The sequence below is a fragment of the Sus scrofa genome, chromosome 7 (genome assembly GCF_054392235.1).
Source record: "Sus scrofa isolate SSC_HxYL_T2T_F1_AM1 chromosome 7, Sscrofa_HxYL_maternal_Yorkshire_Landrace_v2.0, whole genome shotgun sequence".
Lineage (NCBI taxonomy): Eukaryota > Metazoa > Chordata > Mammalia > Artiodactyla > Suidae > Sus > Sus scrofa.
Window position 1 is genome coordinate 86,528,807 of NC_139389.1, and position 20,208 is coordinate 86,549,014.

General features: G+C 37.7%; 1 protein-coding gene across 50 annotated transcripts in view; it reads left to right on the top strand.

The window, feature by feature from the left end:
• Positions 1 to 20,208, top strand: part of HNRNPC (heterogeneous nuclear ribonucleoprotein C) — a 57,185-nt gene that overhangs the window by 14,288 nt on the left and 22,689 nt on the right. For 28 of the 50 annotated variants that reach the window (NM_001243694.2, XM_084966632.1, XM_084966637.1 and 25 more), the window contains 2 exon segments: positions 15,067 to 15,344; positions 19,716 to 19,791. In NM_001243694.2, the coding sequence (NP_001230623.1) occupies positions 15,104 to 15,344; positions 19,716 to 19,791 (317 nt within the window). In that variant the 5' untranslated portion in view covers positions 15,067 to 15,103. 50 annotated transcript variants of the gene reach the window in all.

The window sequence follows — 20,208 nt, forward strand, 5'->3', positions numbered from 1 at the left end:
AGTTTGAGATGCATAGATAATGTTTATTCCCATGTATATGCATATATTCGGTGCCTTTTTTTTTTTTTTTTTTTTTTTTTTTTTGCTTTTGCTTTTTAGGGTCACACCCACAGCATATGGAGGGAGATTCCCAGGCTAGGGATCCATTCAGAGCTACAGCTGCTAGCCTACTCCACAGACATAGCCATGGCAGATCCGAGCCGCATTTTTGACCCACCCCACAGCTCACGGTAACACGGGATCCTTAACCTACTGAGTGAGGCCAGGGATTGAACCTGCGTCTTCATGGATCCTTGTTGGGTTTGTTAACTGCTGAGCCACAAAGGGAACTCCTATTCAGTGCTCTCTTAATTTTATTGCGAAAAAATTTCAAACATGCAAAAGAGAAAATAGTATGGTCAGTATTCATAAATTCATAAATTTATGCAGCTTTAATAATTTTTGGGTAATCTTATTTCATCTGTATCTGCATCTACACCCTTCCCCTCATGTTATTTTGAAGTAAATGAATACTTACTATATTTCTTCTATAGATATATCAGTATGTTTTTTAGAAGATAGGGGCTTTAAGAAAACAGTCATCACACGAAAACATTGAATAAATTGAATATATTTTAGGACCCTATAATACTGTTCTGAGGACTGAATAAGGCATTCTCTTAGTAGTGTTTTATTTCTATGGGAACGGTAATGCGGGTTGTGGGTTTTTGCTTACATACTGTTTTGTGTAGTCCTTCTTAGATTTGGGAAGTTCTATTTATTAGAACTTAGAAATAAGTGTAAAAAAATTTTTGAGATAAAATCTTGGTATGGTTATTCTCATGTATGATAAAATTGAGTTTTCAGGATAACAGAAAATGAGATTCTGCTACATTTTTTTAATTAATTTTTTTATGTTAGGGCCGCACCCTCAGCATATGGAAGTTCCCAGGCTAGGGGTCGAATTGGAGCTGTAATTGCCAGCTTATGCCATAGCCATGGCAACACTGGATCCTTAACCTACTGAGCGAGGCCAGGGATTGAACCTGCGTCCTCATGGATGCTAGTCAGATTCATTTCTGTTGAGCCACGACGGGAACTCGTACTGTAGAAATATTAATGTGTTTATTTGATAGCTTGATGCTTGCCTAGATCCCACTGAGTGTTATATAGCAAAAACACAGTATTATCTTCGTAAAATCTGAAAAATCTTGATTTTTCCCTAACACGTGTCTCCAGGGGATGGTGGTAGAGTTTGTTTTTTTTTGTTTGTTTTGTTTTGTTTTTTTTTGTCTTTTTGCTATTTCTTTGGGCCGCTCCCGCGGCATATGGAGGTTCCCAGGCTAGGGGTCGAATCGGAGCTGTAGCCACAGCTCACGGCAACGCTGGATTGTTAACCCACTGAGCAAGGCCAGGGACCGAACCCACAACCTCATGGTTCCTAGTCGAATTCGTTAACCACTGCGCCACGATGGGAACTCCAGATGGTGGTAGACTTTTAAAAAAGTGTATTTGTTGAAACCCAGTGCTCAGTTTGAAAAACTGAAGCATTCTACAAGATAATAAAGAAATGAAGTCTTATTAAATATTGTTAACCCTTGCTATTCAGAATATGGTCTGCGCTCCAGAACAGCATATTGTTATCGTCATCATCTGGAAGTTTCTTAGAAATACAGAATTTTATACCTTATCCTAGAACTGTGATGGGCACATTAGAGAGATGTGCTGGTCTCAACCACTTTCACTCCTTTTTATTGCTTGCTCGGGAATTAGAAATTTTGGTAGATTTCTGGCAAGAGTGTTTTTGATGTCTGGGAAGCAAAGCTGAGTCATTTTATGTTAATTTGAAATAATGGAGTATAAAAAAAATGACCATTTTGTGTGCAAAATTTCAACTAATGACTCTCGCTAAATTTCACATTGACTTAAGAGTCATGTAGTTTTCATCAGGCAGGCTGGCTAAACAGTGGTGCTACTTAAGCTAGTAATCAGAAATACATGCTGTTTGTGTGAGTTTTGAATTTTCTGAGCTCTTAGGCAAATTGCATGTCTGGTATAATGTGACCAATCTATATTTATCTCTTGGTGATAAATGATAGCTGAAAAGATTCATGTTTTAAAACAGTTTTGTAGATCAAGGTGGCTCACTGACTGTAATTTAGTTATATGACCATTTTCTCCTTTCCCCAACTTTTAAGCACACAGAATAATGAATTTCTATTGTACTTAAATGGCCATGTTTGCTTTTTTTCAGTGATTTTTGCTGAACTACTAAAAGGAAATTGCTGATATAAGACAAAGCCCTACATTTGCATTCTTAAGCATGAATCTCTAAATATACCCTTCTCCTGACCAAGAGCTTATACACTCATTCAGTTATATTAGAAATAAGTCTTTAGGGAGTTCCCGTGGTGGCGCAGTGGTTAACGAATCCGACTAGGAACCATGAGGTTGCGGGTTCGATCCCTGCCCTTGCTCAGTGGGTTAACGATCCGGCGTTTGTGGTGTAGGTCGCAGACGCGGCTCGGATCCCACGTTGCTGTGGCTCTGGTGTAGGCTGGCAGCTACAGCTCCAATTTGACCCCTAGCCTGGGAACCTCCATATGCCGCAGGAGCGGCCCAAGAAATAGCAAAAAGACAAAAAAAAAAAAAAAAAAAATAGAAATAAGTCTTTAGGAGTTGTTATTCCTTTCGTGGCGCAGCAGAATCCGAGTAGGAACCATGAGGTTGCAGCTTTGATCCTTGGCCTTGCTCAGTGGGTTAAAGATCTGGCGTGGCTGTGGCTATGGCGTAGACCGGCCCCAATAGCTCTGATTAGACCCCTAGCCTGGGAACCTTCATATGCCGAGGGTTTGGCCGTAAAATGACAAAAGACAAAAAAAAAAGGAGAGAAGTCTTTAATGTATTTTTTGTTTGTTCAGTAGTTTTATGTATTGCATGTGCCCTTGATGTTTTAGTTCCCAGTTAAGATTTATTCACCTTGCTGAAGTGATTTTGAAATGTTAATTTTCCTATGAAAAGCATTCTCTTATGTATTTCTAATGCTTGTTTGATACTTACAGATTCAGAAACCTCTTTTTTTTCAAATGGCTTAAAATGGTCACAGAGTACATAGATGTTGTTTAGGAGTTCTACTATATAGAAATTGCTCTAGAATGTGATGGGTTCTAAAATCTGTCTTTTTTTCCCCCTTAAATATGATACTCAGAGGTGACCTAACATTTAATTGTGGGAGGAACAAATTAGGGAGTATGGTATTAACAGATAGAAACTACTGTTATAGGTAAGCAACAAGAGTTTATTGTATAGCACAGGGAATTATACCCAATATCTTGTAACAACCCCAAAATAGAATATACCAAAAAAGAAAAACCCTAAATCACTATGCTGTATAAGTGAAATTAATGAAATATTGTAAATCACCTATACTTCAGTTTAAAAAAAAACTTGATGGCACTGCTGATTAGAAGGTTGTGGATATGGAGAGAAATATCCATATCTGTTGGGACTGCCATCAAGTGAGAGGCCCCAAATTATGGAATGCAATATCCAGTGAAAGTTTTTTGTCTTAGGCCCAATTCTTTGATTTTATGTAGTTCTGAATTGCTCTGGAGGAAAGGAAGCACCCAGCTTTTCTAATTCTGTTTAGGACTTAATAGAAAAGCTTCTCTGATCATAATCATTAAATTCCAGGGTAGCTTGAAACTCTTTGCAGAATGAAAAAATTATGAAACTCAGAAGATATTAAAGAAAGACTGCGAGAGGTCTCTTGTAGCTCAGAGATCAGTATTGAGTCTGGTGTTGTCACTGTAGTGGCTTGGGTTGGATCCCAGAGCCAGGAACTTTGGCAAGCCACAGGTGTAGTCAAAAAAATGAAAGAGGAGTTCCCATTGTGGCTCAGTGGGTTAAGAACCTGACATAGTGTCCTTGAGGATGTGGGTTCGATCCCTGGCCTTGCTTAGTGGATTAAGGATCTGGCATTGTTACAAGCTGTGATGTGTGTTACAGATGCGGCTGGGATCTCGTATTGCTGTGGCTGTGGCCGAGGCTTGCAGCTACAGCTTTGATTCAACCCCTAGCCAGGGAACTTCCACATACCACAGGTGCAGGAGTAAAAAGAGAAAAGAGATGGGGAAAAGAATATTTTCAAAGTTCACAATCTTACCACATCCTAACTTGTTGAACACTAGCATATATGTAATCTTCTGGATAACTTGTATATTATGTTTATCTTGAACATCTCCTTTTTTTTAAAGTTTTTTACTTTAATCTTGAACATCTCTTGGTTTAGTTTTTAAATATTAGTCTCACATAATGCACTTGGTTTCTAATTTTTCACTTAATATGTCTGCATCCTTGTTCCCTCTGAGTTTGTGGTTGTTGTTTTGTTTTTGTTTTTGTGTTTTAGGGCCATATGTGCAGCATAGGGAAGTTGCCATGCTAGGGGTCAAATGGGAGCTACAGCTGCTGACCTGTGTCACAGCCGCAGCCACACCAGGCATCATCTTTGACCTACAATATAGCTCATGGTAATGCTGGATCCTTCACTCAGTGATCAAGGCCAGGGATTGAACCCACATCCTCATGAACTAGTTGGGTTCATTACTGATGAGCCACGATGGGAACTCTCAAATAAGTTCTTAAAAGTGAGATTATTGGGAGTTCCCATTATGGTTCAGTGGGTTAAAGATACGACATTGCAGCAAGCTGTAGTGCAGGTTGCAGGTGTGGCTTGGACCTGTCTTGCCAGGCCTATGGTTTAGGTAGGCCTCAGCTGCAGCTCAGATTTGGCCTGAAGCCTGGGAACTTCCATATGCCACAGGTGTGGCCATTTAAAAAAATAAAAATGAGTTCCCCCTTTGTGGCTTAGAGGTTAAGGAATCTGGCTAGCATCCATGAGGATGCAGGTTCGATCCCTGACCTTGCTCAGTGGGTTAAGGATCCAGTGTTGCCATGAGCTGTGGTGTAGGCCGGCAAGTACAGCCCTGATTAGACCCCTAGCCTGGGAATTTCCATATGCTGTGGGTGCAGCCCTAAAAAAAAATAAGTAAAAAATCCTTAAGGCTTTTATTAAAATAGTCTGGTTGTCCTTTGAAAATGTAATTGCCATTTCATACTGTGACAAGCAATGTATGAAGTGACCATTTCCATTTCTATTTTAAATGTTACTCGTTTAGTAGGTAAAGTATGGTATTTGGTTTAATCTTTTATCTCCATTATGTGGTGATGATTTTTTGTTGTTGTTCCAATCACCTTTTGTGTCCTTGTCCCATTTTTTTATTGGTATTTACCAATAATAGTAAATGATGAAATAGTAGCAACAGCTGCATCATCTATACTTGCTGTGTGCTAGGTACCATGTTCTATGTTTACCGTACCTTACTTCATTTACACCTCATACCTATCCTATGAGACAAGTACTATCAGTGATACCCATTTTATGATTGAAGAATCTGGTGTTTGAGGGATTGGCACTCCAAAGGGAAGTATGCTGCTCAAGTGGTTGACTTTGAAATTGAAACAGATGAATCGAGGCTGACCGTGAGGCCTCTGAGCTCTTAATCATTGGGATGTTTATTATTTTCATACATTCTTATATACAGTGTGTGGACAAGTAATATGTATTGCACACATAAGGGCTTTATTATTATTGTTGGGGTTTTTTGTTGTTGTTATTGTTGTTGTTTTGGTCTTTTTGTCTTTTTTTAGGGCTGTACCCTGGGCACATGGAGGTTCCCAGGCTAGAGGTCTAATCAGAGCTGTAGCTGCTGGCCTATGCCACAGCTCTGAAAACACTGGATCCTTGACCCTCTGGGTGAGGCCAGGGATCAAACCCACAACTTCATGGTTCCTAGTTGCATTTGTATCCACTGCCCCATGATAGGAACGCCTGTACACATAAGATTTTTGTTTATGGTATGGGGATTTGGGGGTATGTTTGTGTACTTTTTAGGATGATCTCACCTTAAGGGTAGTTGCTGTTTTAAATGTGGACATGGCTTGATACGCGATAGGTATCTTTGTAATCTACCCTTTCGATTAATTTTTTTTTTTTTTTTTTTTGCTTTTTTTGGGGGGCCGCGTTGCCGGCATATGGAGGTTCTCAGGCTAGGGGTCACATTGGAGCTGCAGCTGCCGGCCTACGCCACAGCCACAGCCACATCAGATCTGAGCTGTGTCTGACCTACACCACAGCTCATAGCAAAGCCAGGGATTGAACCTGCAACCTCATGGTTCCTAGTCGGTTTTGTTTCTGCTGCACGACTGGAACTCCAAAAAAAACTTTTTTATTAGGCTTTATCTAAGCTAAGTCATTAAGGGTCCTTTCAAAACTAAATCAGGGTAGAGCTTTTCAGTGTACAGGACATAGGCAGAAAGGCTTCTCAGTTGAGATGATCTTAGTATCATTGTTTCAAAGCTGATATATACCATGAAAAAAACTCACTGTTAAAGGAAATTTGTGTTAATCTTAATAAATTTTTAAAAATGACATGAGTGAGACTGCTCACAGTACTGGGAGGGATTGTTACTACAAGATTCAAAGTCTGAAATTTTCTTCAGGCTAGAATCAGAGACTGTAAATTAAAAATGAGTGTGAAATAGTATATGAACTGTAAAGCCCTGCACTTAACAATGAATTTTGTATGTGTTGACAATGCCAGCTTTAGCAAGTATAGTAGTATCTGGATAGCATCCAGAATGTGTTCCACTCTTGAAAGAGTAACCAAATTTGGACTGGTGTGTTCAAAGGGACATTGATAGGTTAAGTTGTATCTTATTTTTACAGAACATGGTCAGGTTAGGGAACAGTTTGAGAAGGATGTTTTAAGTCAAAGTAAAAGAAAAAATAATTTAGTTGCTGATGAATGGACATTAAAGAGAAGATCTAAGGGAGGAACTTAGTTTCAGAATTGTGAATCTTTCCAGTTGATTTTGGTGACAATTTAAGAAACTTGACTGTTGACGAAGGTGTTACAAGGGAATTTTAACATCCTTGGAAGAGCTTGAGGGCATTGAACTTTACGATTGGTTCTTTCCCTCATTGAGATTCTGTGAGTGTTTCCTTAAGGAACTTCTTTTTTAAATTTTCTGTTGCATTTCCTTACCCATTTATACTTTGATAGGAATAATCTTTTTCTTATAAAATGCGTATTAAAGGAAACTTAGGGAGTTCCTGTCGTGGCTCAGTAGTTAACGAATCCAACTAGGAACCATGAGGTTGCGGGTTCGATTGCTGGCCTTGCTCAGTGGGTTAAGGATCTGGCGTTGCCATGAGCTGTGGTGTAGGTCGCAGATGCAGCTTGGATCTGGTGTTGCTGTGGCTCTGGCGTAGGCCAGCAGCTACAGCTCCGATTCACTCCTAGCCTGGGAACCTCCATATGCCACGGGAGCAGCCCAAGAAAATGGCAAAAAGATAAAAAAAAAGAAAAGGAAACTTAGAAGGAAACATGCAGATAAAGAAAATGTTTACAGCATCAGCACTCAAAGATGACCACTATTAATATTTTGTTGTTTTGATCCATTCTTCTCCAGTCTGATAGCAATAGATGTACCTATACCTTATTTTTATTTAGTTTTATTTAATTTGGGGGGAGGGGGTCGTCGCAACATGGCATATGAAAGTTCCCAGGCTACAGGTTGAATCGGAGAGCTATAGCTGCTGGCCACAGCCACAGCATCTTGAGATCTGAGCTGCAACTGTGACCTAATCCACAGCTCAAGCAATGCCGGATCCCTGACCCACTGAGTGAGGCCAGGGATCGAACCAGATCCCTTATGGATTCATTTCCACAGCGCCACAACCAGAGCTCCTTGTTTCAGCCTCCCTATTCTTGTTCTGGTAACAGCTGTCTAAATTACCATGCTTGCTCTCTATATGTCTTTTTTCCTCCCAAATGATTTTAAAGTTACAGGCATGATACTTCACATGGGAATTTCAGTACAGCTGCATATCCTAAGAATAAAGATAATCTATATCATCAAAGTAGTTATCAAAGCAATTAAAAGACATTAATTTAATATTAACTCACATGTAGTCCACATTAGAATTCTCTAGTTTTCACAGAAACTGTCTCCTCCCCAATCTAGATTTCAAAATTCATACATTGCTTTCCTAATCTAGAAAAGGTCAACCGCTCTTTGAGGAGTTCCACCCAACCAGTATAATGTCCCCCACAATCTTGAAATTGTCTCATTATTTCCCTGTTGTATAGATTCAAGTCAAATATTTTACCGAGAATATCGTGTAGGTGGTGTATCTTATTTTGTCAAGTCAGGAAGCATATAATGTCAGATCACTTGGTTTAAGTGGTGACCCATGTATCTGTCGTTAAGTAGTTTTTCTCTTTTATAATCAGTGAGCAATCTGTTGGGTTAATACTTTGAAACCATGTAAGTAAACTCTTTCCTGCCCAAGAAGCATTCGCCCAGTGCTTTTGGTGTACATTGACAGTTGTCTGAATCAGTTATTTTTTCATTTTTTAAAAAAGTTTCACTGGAGTTCCCTTCGTGGCGCAGTGGTTAACGAATCCGACTAGGAACCATGAGGTTGCGGGTTCGATCCCTGCCCTTGCTCAGTGGGTTAACGGTCCGGCGTTGCCGTGAGCTGTGGTGTAGGTTGCAGACGCGGCTCGGATCCCGAGTTGCTGTGGCTCTGGCATAGGCTGGCAGCTACAGCTCCGATTAGACCCCTAGCCTGGGAAACTCCATATGCTGCGGGAGCGGCCCAAGAAATGGCAAAAAGACAAAAAAAAAAAAAAAGTTTCATTGAAGGATAGTTGACTTAAAATGTTGTTATACTTTCTCTGTAACAAAGTGATTTTGCTACACACGCACACCTGTCCATTCTTGCTTTTTTTTTTTTTTTTTTTTTGTCTTTTAGGGCCACACCCATGTTGTTCCCAGGCTAGGGGTCAAATCATAAAAAGTGGTCTTGAGGTTTTTTTCACTATGCTTTTCTTAAAATATGAATAAAATTTTTCACATTCACTGTTTTTTTTTTTAATTGATGTATTTTTTTCCTGTTACTCATACTTCTTGAGGATTGTTGAGTTTCATATTATGTGGGTTTTGACAATTGCGTATGTAATTTTACATTTAAATTTTGATTTATCTATAATTTCTTTTGGCATATAGAATGGTATTAGCCCCCAATTTTTTTCTAGATGGCTATGTGGTATTTATTGAATCACACATTTCCATTATTATTTATATCTTGAATATACTCAGTTTTAATTCTTGGACATGGTGGTCTTTACATGATACTCTTTACCTTGACATCATGACTGTGTTTTGATGAGTAATTAGCTTTGGGGGTGGAGTAAATTACAGTCCCTTGGTATCCTAGGGGAGTTGCTTCCAGAACCCTGGCAGATATAAAAATCTGAGGGTGCTAACGTCTCTTATATAAAATGGTGAGACATTTGCGAATAACCTATGTATATCCTATCATGAACTTTAAATCATTTCTAGATCACTTATAATACCTAAGGTAAATAATTGTGAATACAATGTAAATTTTATGTAAATGGTGTGCAGCAAATTCAGGTTTTATGTTTTGCAACTTTCCAGAACTTTATTTCCCCTGAATATTTTTGATACGTGGTTAATTGGGTCTACAGGTGCAAAATCCAGAGAGGGCTGGTCATAACACTGGCCACCTGTTTGCAGATATGTGAGCAGTAGGAAAACAGTTTAGACCAGGTGCTGTTTCTCTAAGTAGGCAGAGAAATTTATTTACAGTATCTAAAAGGTACTGAGAGGGAGTTCCCGTCGTGGCGCAGTGGTTAACGAATCCGACTAGGAACCATGAGGTTGCGGGTTTGGTCCCTGCGCTTGCTCGGTGGGTTGACGATCTGGCATTGCCGTGAGCTGTGGTGTAGGTTGCAGACGCGGCTCAGATCCTGCGTTGCTGTGGCTCTGGTGTAGGCCGGTGGCTACAGCTCAGATTCGACACCTAGCCTGGGAACCTCCATATGCCGCGGGAGCGGCCCAAAGAAATAGCAAAAAGACAAAAAAAAAAAAAAAAAAAAAAAACCAACAACAAAAAAAATAAATAAAAGGTACTGAGAAACTGTAAGAAATTGTGAAAGTGTGAAATAGGAAATCTTTGGACTCAGGAAGATTGCCATCTTTAAAAAAAAAAATTGTTAGCTCATTGCTGCCATCTAGTGAAACTGTCCTTAAAATGCTTCAAAGAAAGGTGGGGAATAAAAGCATATTAGACATAACGGTGGTTGCAACTAAATTGAATTAAGTGTAGGGACTATTTTAGTTTTATGGGGTAATAACAAAGAGAAAATTCTAGGGTAGGGTTCTGAATTTCCTAGTCTGAGGTAAGTTATCTCCTTTGTTGTCTAGTTAGTATGATCTCACATTTGATAAGCCATACTGATGCCATCTTTTTTTATGGACCAATGGATTATGTTATATGAGTTAAGTATAATGTGAGTGGCCTGTAGAATAGGGTGAGCAGGTAGAGGACTGATTAAGAAGGTCAGTAGAAACATCTTGTGGCTTTTATGCTTTCTGTTGTGTTCTCCCCCCATCATGCCCTCTTAAATAATTCCTGGGTAGAATACCGAACACAGTCTGAATGAGTGGCACTGCTTTGTCAAGTATTTATCTTCTGTCCCCTCAGCCTTCTTCCACTAAAGGTGGAGTTCTAATGACCAGGACATAAAAGCAAGAGAACTGAAAGCTTGATTCCAATTATGAATTGATTTTCGCCTGGTTCCCAGCAAATTCCAGGAACTTCAAAACCTTTGTTTCTGTTTCTAGACCATTTGAAATGTGCGTCTCATAATTGTCAGTACAGTCTGCCTTTCTCATCTTGCTATACTTCTTCCCAACACAATTTGCATAGATTGCTGAAACTTTATAATGTACAGTTAGAAATAAAATTGACAGATTTGCTTGCACTCCAACCAGATGTAGTTTTTATTTGTGTTTTTGGTTTTAGGATATGAATGGGATGTTAGAAATGGGAATAGAAACACATTTCTGTATCCGTGGATCTTACCATAAAAATCTCTTGTTGCATTTGATCAACTTAAAACATGATCAAATGGGCACACAGATCCATAACTTAATATTCCTGGTTTAGATTCTTAGGCACTAGTCTTAGTAATCCTTTGATAATAAAAATTGTGGAAATGAGAACCTGACATAGAAAAAATACGCAAATACATGCATGTGTATCCATGAACTAGAGGTTTGAGTACTACCACCCAAATAACCTCTAGTGAAACACTTGACCTTTTTTCCTTTGTCTGGAATTCTGCTTTTCTAGAAGTAGACTCATCTCCGCTGCTGAGTTAAACAGGATGCAGAGTAACCAGGGAACATAATAATTTGAGAAATCTTTTCCCTTTGGTTTTACTCTTGAAAAACAATTTTAAGAAACAGATTCTGTGTATTTTTTATTCTTGTACTTTTATTTATTTAAATGTTCTGTAGTATTCAGTATTGAGTTTAAAAAAGAATGAATTTACTTAATGGTTTTTCTTAAAGGATATGACCAGAGTACATTCATCTTTGAGAATTTGTGGAGTATTTATGATGTATTTAACAGTGTTGTTAAGACTATTAGTTTATAAGTACATCTGATGTTTTCAAAGCATTTGAAAGGTTTAATAAAACCAATGTTTAAGGAACCTGGATTGTTATTTAAAAACAGTTGACTGACTTTATTTCCCCTCAAATACATTTCCTGAGTAGGAGTTAGATGCTTGATTTTTAAAATGGTGTTTTCCTAAAAACAAAACATTTCTTTTTTTTTTTTTGGCTTTTTAGGGCTGCACCTGCAGCATATGGAGATTCCCAGGCTAGGCATCAAATTAGAGCTACAGCTGCCAGCCTATGCCAGACCCATAGCAACGCCAGATCCTAGCCACAAATCTGCAAACTACACCACAGCTCACATCAACACCAGATCCTTAACCCACTGAGCAAGGCCAGGGATCAAACCCGCAACCTCATGGTTCCTAGTCAGCTTCGTTTCTGCTGTGCCACGACAGGAACTCCCCTGCAGCTTGTATTTATTTCATTGAAGAAAACTGGGATAATATAAAAAACTATGAAGGTGTTAACAATGAATTAACCAAAAGAGTACCCATGGAACAATATTTTTAAATATTTTTGCCGTTTCTTTCCTGAGTACATAGTTTTTATATAGGTAGTTTATTTGCCTCCAGTTACATATTATCCAATTGTGTATACTGCATTTTGATTTTTTTTCTTTTTTTTTTTTCTTTTTAATGGCCTTACCAGCAGCATATGGAAGTTCCCAGGCTAGGGATTGAGTCCGCAGTACCAGATCCTTTAACCCACTGCAACAGGCCGGGCATTGAACTCACGCTGTCACAGCAACCCAAACTGCTGCAGTGGGATTCTTAATTATTAGTTAATGGCCACATCTGTGGCATATGGAAGTTCCTGGGCTAGGGGTTGAATCAGAGCTGCTGCTGCTGGCCTACTCCGCAGCCACACTAGATCCATGCATCTGCAACCTACACCAAAGCTTGTGGTAACACGGGATCTTAACCCACAGAGCAAGACCAGGGATCAGACCCTCATCTTCACAGATATTAGTTGGGTTTGTTACCACTGAGCCACAATGGGAAATTCCTCAAGTTTGTTTTAATGAATAAGACTATACTATCTAGGGGTAAATGTTTAGGTGATATCATTTAGTACATTTTAAAAGGATTTTACTTTAAAATTAGGTGTTTTAGAGGGAAGAAAGGGATTGAGAAAGGAATGGTGTACATGGGGCTGCTGAGTTCGCTTTGAAATTTTACAGATACTAAACTGCTCTAGCATCTTGAGACTGTTTTACTGCAGTACCTTGTACTTATCCATTTTGGAGCAGACAAAACCTTCCCTGTTGGAACTGCTATTCTTAACATCACTTCCCTTTCCAGTAAATACTAGCTGGATATTTTGGGATTCTTCTATTTCTGGGTCTTTTAGACTCCCACAGTAATAGATACCATGCATGTTAGCTTGCATTTGGAGTTGATGGGGATGCCTTGACACCAAGTTTTGTTTTTGTTGAAACCTAGAGAGAATTTTTCCAGTATTTGCTATTAATATATTTATTGTTAGTGAAAAACATTTGCTGAAAAATAGTTTATATTTCCACTTATAATAATAGTAAACCCTAATAGCTAAGCAAAAATATTTGCAGCCAGTTAGACCTTTTAGTAGGTTTCGATTTTGATTCCTTGGTGTTCTAAGGCTTTCTGGCACTCCCACTTAATTGAAAGGTTGTTGATTCTCAGTAGCCACTGTGGTTAATTTTTTATTGCTTAGTCCAAAAAGACTATTTATAAAGATATAACTTAGAAACCAAAATAAAGATGAGCTGTTTTTTGAATTTCAGAAAGGATAGGAGGTAAAGGCTGTTGTTACAGCTTTAAAACCTGTATGCTTGTGAAATGACCAGTTGTTTTCAGGGTCAGAATGGTAGTGATCATATATAAATGTTGAATTTTTTTTTTCTATGTGTGTATAAGACATTTTTATGTAACCCATGAAAACTAGTTTGTCATTCTCTTGAGGATTGGAAAAATAATAGATATTGGACATTGGTATTTTTTTGAGATTCTTCGGTACCTTTCAAAGGGCTACATGAGAAATAATCTTAAGTATGTTAACTCAGAATCTAAGGTGCATCCATTTAAACCAGGTTTAACTTTGGTTGGAGAGGGGAGGAGCAGTGGACTGATTAAAAGCTAAAGAATTTTGGAGTTGCCTGGTGGCCTAATAGCTAAGGATTTGGCATTGCCAGTGCTACTAGCCTGGGACCTGGGCATGCCTGGGACATAGCCAAAAAAATGGCTAAAGAATGTCAAAACATCTTTACTTTGGAGTTCTCTTGTGACTCAGCAGGTTGAGGATCCATTGTCCAGTGTTGTCACTGCAGCAGCTTGGGTTGCTACTCTGGTGTGGATGCGACCCCCCAAAAAATCTTTTTTTTTCTTTTTATAGCCGCCGCACCTGTAGCATATGGAAGTTCCTGGGCTAGGGTTTGAATCAGAGCTGCAGCTTGTGGCAACACCAGATCCTTTAACCCAAGGCCAGGGATCAAACTCACATCCTCACAGACACAGTGTCAGGTTCTTAATCCACTGAGCTACAATGGGAATTCCAAAAAATATTTTCACTTTGGAAGACCTAAAATGATAGCATGAATCTCTGGGTAATTATAATAGGATTCTGCCTCCATGACAGACAGACATAAAGGTAATTTTTGTTTTGAAACAGTGTGAGGAAAGTTGTATTTTTTTCCGTAGTTCTCTGGGTCCTTTGATTCATGCAGTGTTCTACTTGCTAGTTTTATCATCATCACCATCCAGTATTATTAAATATCTTGGTTGTGGTTTGTAATATATTCTCACACAAAAAGTAAAGAGTCATTGCTTTCTGTAAAAAGGTTGTATTGATACTTAAGATATATATCTATGGCATATTATAAGTTAGTTGAAGTACCTGGAAATAGATTAATTCCAGAGTGAGTGAATTGCTTCTATTTAATGCTTTTGTATAATAAAGTTAATTATATGTAAAGGGTAGAGTGTCATTTGTCCACATTCATCTAGCTCAAGATTAGTTTGTGGGCAGAATTTGGGGGAATGAATGAGCTCATTTTAGTAAAAGCAGTGCGCAAGAAGTAGAGTTATTGTTGGCAAGGAATGGTTAAGTTAGTGTGACTCGGAAGGTGAAAAACAAGGAGAAATTTAGAGTTTATGGGGTTCTAATTTGCTTGAGGACTTTAAAACAGGGAGATCACTTGGAATTAATAATGTCCAAGAAGATCGTGTTGCCCCTAGTCTGTGAAGAAGATTCCCTCTTTCCCAGCCCCCTTGAAGTGATAGTCTAGCAAGAATATACTAAAGAAGAGTGAAATTCTATAAGGATGTATTCAGGTGCCATAGTCTTTGAATAGTAATACACTTGCTGCTGTGAGATCCTTTTAGTTGACTTATATTTAGGTAGTCATGATGGTTCAGAGTAAGTTTTTAATCAAGAATTATTTTGTTTTTAGCATCTTTTCACCTGAATGCATTTCTTTTTTCCTTTCAGTTTTTCGGCTTTGTGAATTACCTTATCATCAAAGACAATGGCCAGCAACGTTACCAACAAGACAGATCCTCGCTCCATGAATTCCCGTGTATTCATTGGGAATCTCAATACTCTTGTGGTCAAGAAATCTGATGTGGAGGCAATCTTCTCAAAATATGGCAAAATCGTGGGTTGCTCTGTTCATAAGGGCTTTGCCTTCGTTCAGTACGTTAATGAGAGAAATGCTCGAGCTGCTGTTGCAGGAGAGGATGGCCGAATGATTGCTGGCCAGGTTTTAGGTAAGGTCTGGGTTGAATGTATTTTTCATTGATTATAGTCTTTCTGTTCGGTCCTCTCTTTCTCTTCCTCTTTCTCCATAAAGCTAACAACAATCTGGTATTAGTTCTGCATGTTACGACTGGCATCAACTTAATCAAAATGTTAGGTTTATAATAGACTTAACTTATTGGGTTATTTTGTGTGGTAGAGACCAATTAACCCTTAGTTGGTAGTTTTGAGTTTGGGGGAGGGGGAGATGGGAATGATATTTCATAAGATACTATTGCTACCTAAATTGCTGTCCTTCCAGTCACAGTGGAATGGGTGAAGACAGTGCTCAGTCATGTGCTCTGGAGTCCAATTGTTTGGCTCCACTTTGGAGCCTCACAGCTATGTGTGTTGGGTAGCATATGTAGTTATCTGAGCCTTAATTTTTCTCATTTGTTAAAACAAAGATAGTAGTACCTCCGTTTATTATTTCTTACCTGAGGCAGTGACACTGTGGTGGTCTAAAGAATTTAAGTAAATTGAGAGGATGATTCATAAGAAGCTTCTAATTGAGCATGTTACATTCAGTAAAAGTTACTGTTAAATCTGTTTTAGTACCATAAACTCTGATTATGTTGTTTTAGATATTAGTTCCCCTAATAGGTGTCAGCTCTGATCTAGCATGTTCAAGTTTTGAGAAAAGAGATATGCTCAAAGATAGTTTATATTCTAAACTTTAAATCTCATATATTAAGACTATTAGAACACATAAGTATGTTCCTGATGATTGTAGAACTTCATCTCCTTGAATAGCTTTGTAATTGCTTGTCAGCTTTTAGGATTTCATGTCAGTAATAGTAATTTTGATATAGTTTGTATTTTCTTGGGTATGAATATCAGAGAATCTAACGGGTTTGTAAAGCAAGTCAGTTTCTTTTTAATTTTTATGAAAAAAACAGGTGTCTGAGTACCATAGACTGGCTATTTCCACTGTTGATAATACATCATTTGCCAATTTAACGAATTGTTTACTTCAGATTTATGGTTTGTAGAAATTCATAATTAAAATGAGGTCTTAAATTTTGTTTGAATATTCTGGCAGTGGCTTAAATTTTCATTTTGTTTTCAGGATTTTCAGGAGTTTGTATTTATTCACTTTTAAAATGTAAATGTAGAGCACATTTAAAGTCCAACTTCATTTTCTACTCGCCTTTTTCTCTTCAGGTTGGAGTGAGTTTTTTACCCCTTTAACTGTTTCCATGTTGGTATTTCTCTCTAATACAACTTAAAACTTCAGCATTCCGTAATGATTATAATCTTTAATAAATTTTTACAACAGATCACATTGTACAGAAAATTTTGTTTGCTTTTTGCTTTTTAGGGCCGCACCCACAACATATAGAAGTTCCCAGGCTGGAAGTCTAATTGGAGTTATAGATGCCCTCCTATACCACAGCCACAGCAATTCAGGATCTGAGGTGCAACTGTGACTCAAATTACAGCTCACAGCAATGCTAGATCCCTGACCCACTGAGCAAGGCCAGGGATTGAACCCGCATCCTCATGGATACTAGTCAGATTCCTTTCTGCTGTGCCACAATGGGAACTCCCTGCCAGAGTAATTTGAAAACTTCAGTACACACCTAGTATATAAGGACTTTTAAACAAAATGCAAACCACATGCCCTTATCACACACAAAATTCAAGTGATTATTTAATACCATCTAATATTCAGTCCATATTCAGATTTCTTCCTCTCTTGTCTCAAACTTTTTATCATAACATTTAATTTGTTGAACTAATGTTCATAGTAAAAGAATTGGGTGAAACATTTTAATAATGTATTTTATGTAACTATCCCATAATCATATAAAAATATGATTGGAATTCTTTACATTCTTTTTTCATACAAAGTCTTTGAAGTCAGTGTGTATATTTCACTAAAATTTATCTGAATTCAGATTCAGTATATTTAAGATGCTCCATAGCCACATGTGGCTAGCAGGCTTATTGTCTGGGGCTGTGCCGATCTAGACGCTTAATTCGATTCAGAGTCTATTTATTTAGGTGAAAATATTTCATAGATAATGTTATGTATTTTGTATTGTATCACATCAGGTAACCTAACATTGTTGTCCCATTTTTAGTGATGTTAAAAATTTGTGGGTTCAAGTTTTACACCATGATCCATTCATGGTAAAAACTTAACCATCAGTTTTTCACCTTAGAATGATCATCCATTGATGACCATTGCTTAGGTATTTCATTGGGGGTTGCAAAAGCGTAGCTTATTATCTAATTTTTCTGTAATCAACTACTCATAATTTGGGTTTTTCTAAAATATTGGTTACATTGGAAAGTCAGAATAAATCTTTCAGATTTTGATGTAATTGATAGTTTAGCATTCTTTAAATACAGTCATTGATTTAGTTTAGTATCATGAATTTGGGTATTTTAAATTGATATATTTCAATCCATTGCAAATCATTCTTCGGAGTTCACAATATTTCATCTTTGGCCAGTGGGTCAAGTTGGTTCCTGTGTCCTTCAGACCTCATTCTTACAATACTGCATTACTTTTGGGCACCATAAGATATTCTAGATCTTATGGTATACTTCTTGATCTATCCTAGAGTTTGTCCCTTTTTCCTAAGAGCCTTGGCTCCTTTTAATGGGAGTAAGAAATCACTTCCTATGTATTAGGGGTGTTTATTATTGCTGAATTTTATTTGCATCTGGTTAATTGCAATGGACAGAATGAGGGACACTTTTTTTTTTTTAAGAAAACATATATTTTTATGAGTGCTTTGTGCCACAGTTTTAAAATAGCCATATTTTTACCAAAATTAAGATTACCAGGAATTCCCGTTGTGGCTTAGCTGTAACGAACCCGACTAGTATCCATTAGGATGCAGGTTTGATCCCCAACCTCGCTTAGTGGCTAAGGAGCCAGCATTGCCATGACTTGTGATGTAGGTCGTGGGCATGGCTTGTATCCCCTGTTGCTTGCTCTTGGCTGTTGCTGTGGCTGGCAGCTGCAGCTCCCATTTGATCCCTAGCCTTGGAACTTCCATATGCTACAAATTCGGCCCTAAAAAGCAAAAAAAAAAAAAAAGATTATGAAGTGCTATTTTAGATTCGATTTTTGTTTTATTAATATCTTCTATTTTGGATATTAACTTAATACAGTTTTCCCTTGATTAAATAACACATTTGAACTGCACAGATCCACTTCCATGACTTTGCTCTGCTTCATTTTGTTTTCCTTCCAACAAATATATATTACAAGAATGTTGGTTGAATCCCCTAATGTGGAACCATGGATATGGAGGTTAGACTATAAAGTTATATACAGATTTTCAACCCCTACATTGTTCAAGGATCACTGTACTATAGTTTAGAATCACATGAAATAATTCTATAAGGCTGTGTATAATCAACTTGAAACATTTTAGTTCTATTTCATTTTATTGCATTTAAGAACTTTTTAAAAATTCTCTTTAGGTTTAAAAAATCTTACTGATTACAAAGTCTAAGTTAAAAATCAAATGAGTTTAGTGAATGAAGAACTCTGAAGGTTATAGATGTAGTTTGGAGAGCTAGCTAGCTTTTGGCTAATTGGGTTTTGACAAATGCTCTCTTTTGTTAGAATAAGAGGGAGAACATGAACTTGTTGATAGGCAGTGGGAGGCAGGATAAGTAAAGTAGCTGGCCACTTTGGCATAGGTGTTTTAAAAATTATGTTGTATATGGAAACTAGGATTTTTTTCTTTTGCTTCATTTCCTTTTTCTTGGGGTGTGTATGCATGATGTAAAGGTCATTTACCTAAGCAATTTGCATAATATTAAGGTTTTTTTTTATGTGACTTTACAGCTTACCCTATTTGCAAGAATAAAAATTTTCCTTTGGGTATAATTTGAGGGTACCATGCTTCAACCAGATTAATTCATGAACGGCCATATGTTTTTATCTCTGAAGCCATTTACTCATTAATATATTTGTCTGTGCTAATTTTAAATGGCACAAAGTCATTTCTGGAAAAGCAACTGTTGGTCATTGATTTTTCTCCTTTGATAGTAACTAAGTGAGCATAGTGGGTGCCCTCTGAAGGGTGAGAGTTTCATTAAAATGCAAGCTGAGGGAGGATAGTACCAAAGACAACCTTAATGAGTTGTATATAACAGTTGTATTGGTACAGAATGAAGGACAAAGGAATAGAAGATTTAAGCCTAACCTTGTAAAAATTCTTGGGCCTTTTTTATATGATAAAGACGAGATACATAGTTTGACCTTTGTTACTTTATATGGCTATGTACACTTTTAAAAGTTATAGTTTGAGACATGCCCCACCCCTCCCCAACAGAGTTGTCATTAAAGGTTTTTTGTTTTTTGCTTTTTTCAGATATTAATCTGGCTGCAGAGCCAAAAGTGAACCGAGGAAAGGCAGGTGTGAAACGATCTGCAGCGGAGATGTACGGGTCAGTACCAGAACACCCTTCTCCGTCCCCTCTACTCAGGTCCGGAACTTTATTATTTATAACTGCATTGTGTCCATCAGTGGGCATCTTCTCTATCTGTTTTCTGGATGTGGGGAGGGTTAACTGTAGTATGTTTTAATATGTGTGAAAGTAATGCTTTATTGATTTGTTTTGATGAACCTCTTTTATCCCATTTCCCAGAGAATTATTAGAATTCCCTGAGATTTTTTACTGTTAAAAAATGGCTTGGTATTTAAAGCATAAATTATTGTCCTTCAATAGGCGTTATTCAGTGTCTAAGAAGCCGAGGGAGGGAGTATAGAAAAGGAAGGAGGATGGCATAAGAATGTTCAATTTACTGTTGTATTTTTCTGTGTTCTTATTTTAGCTATTATGTTGTATGTTGATATTGTAGCA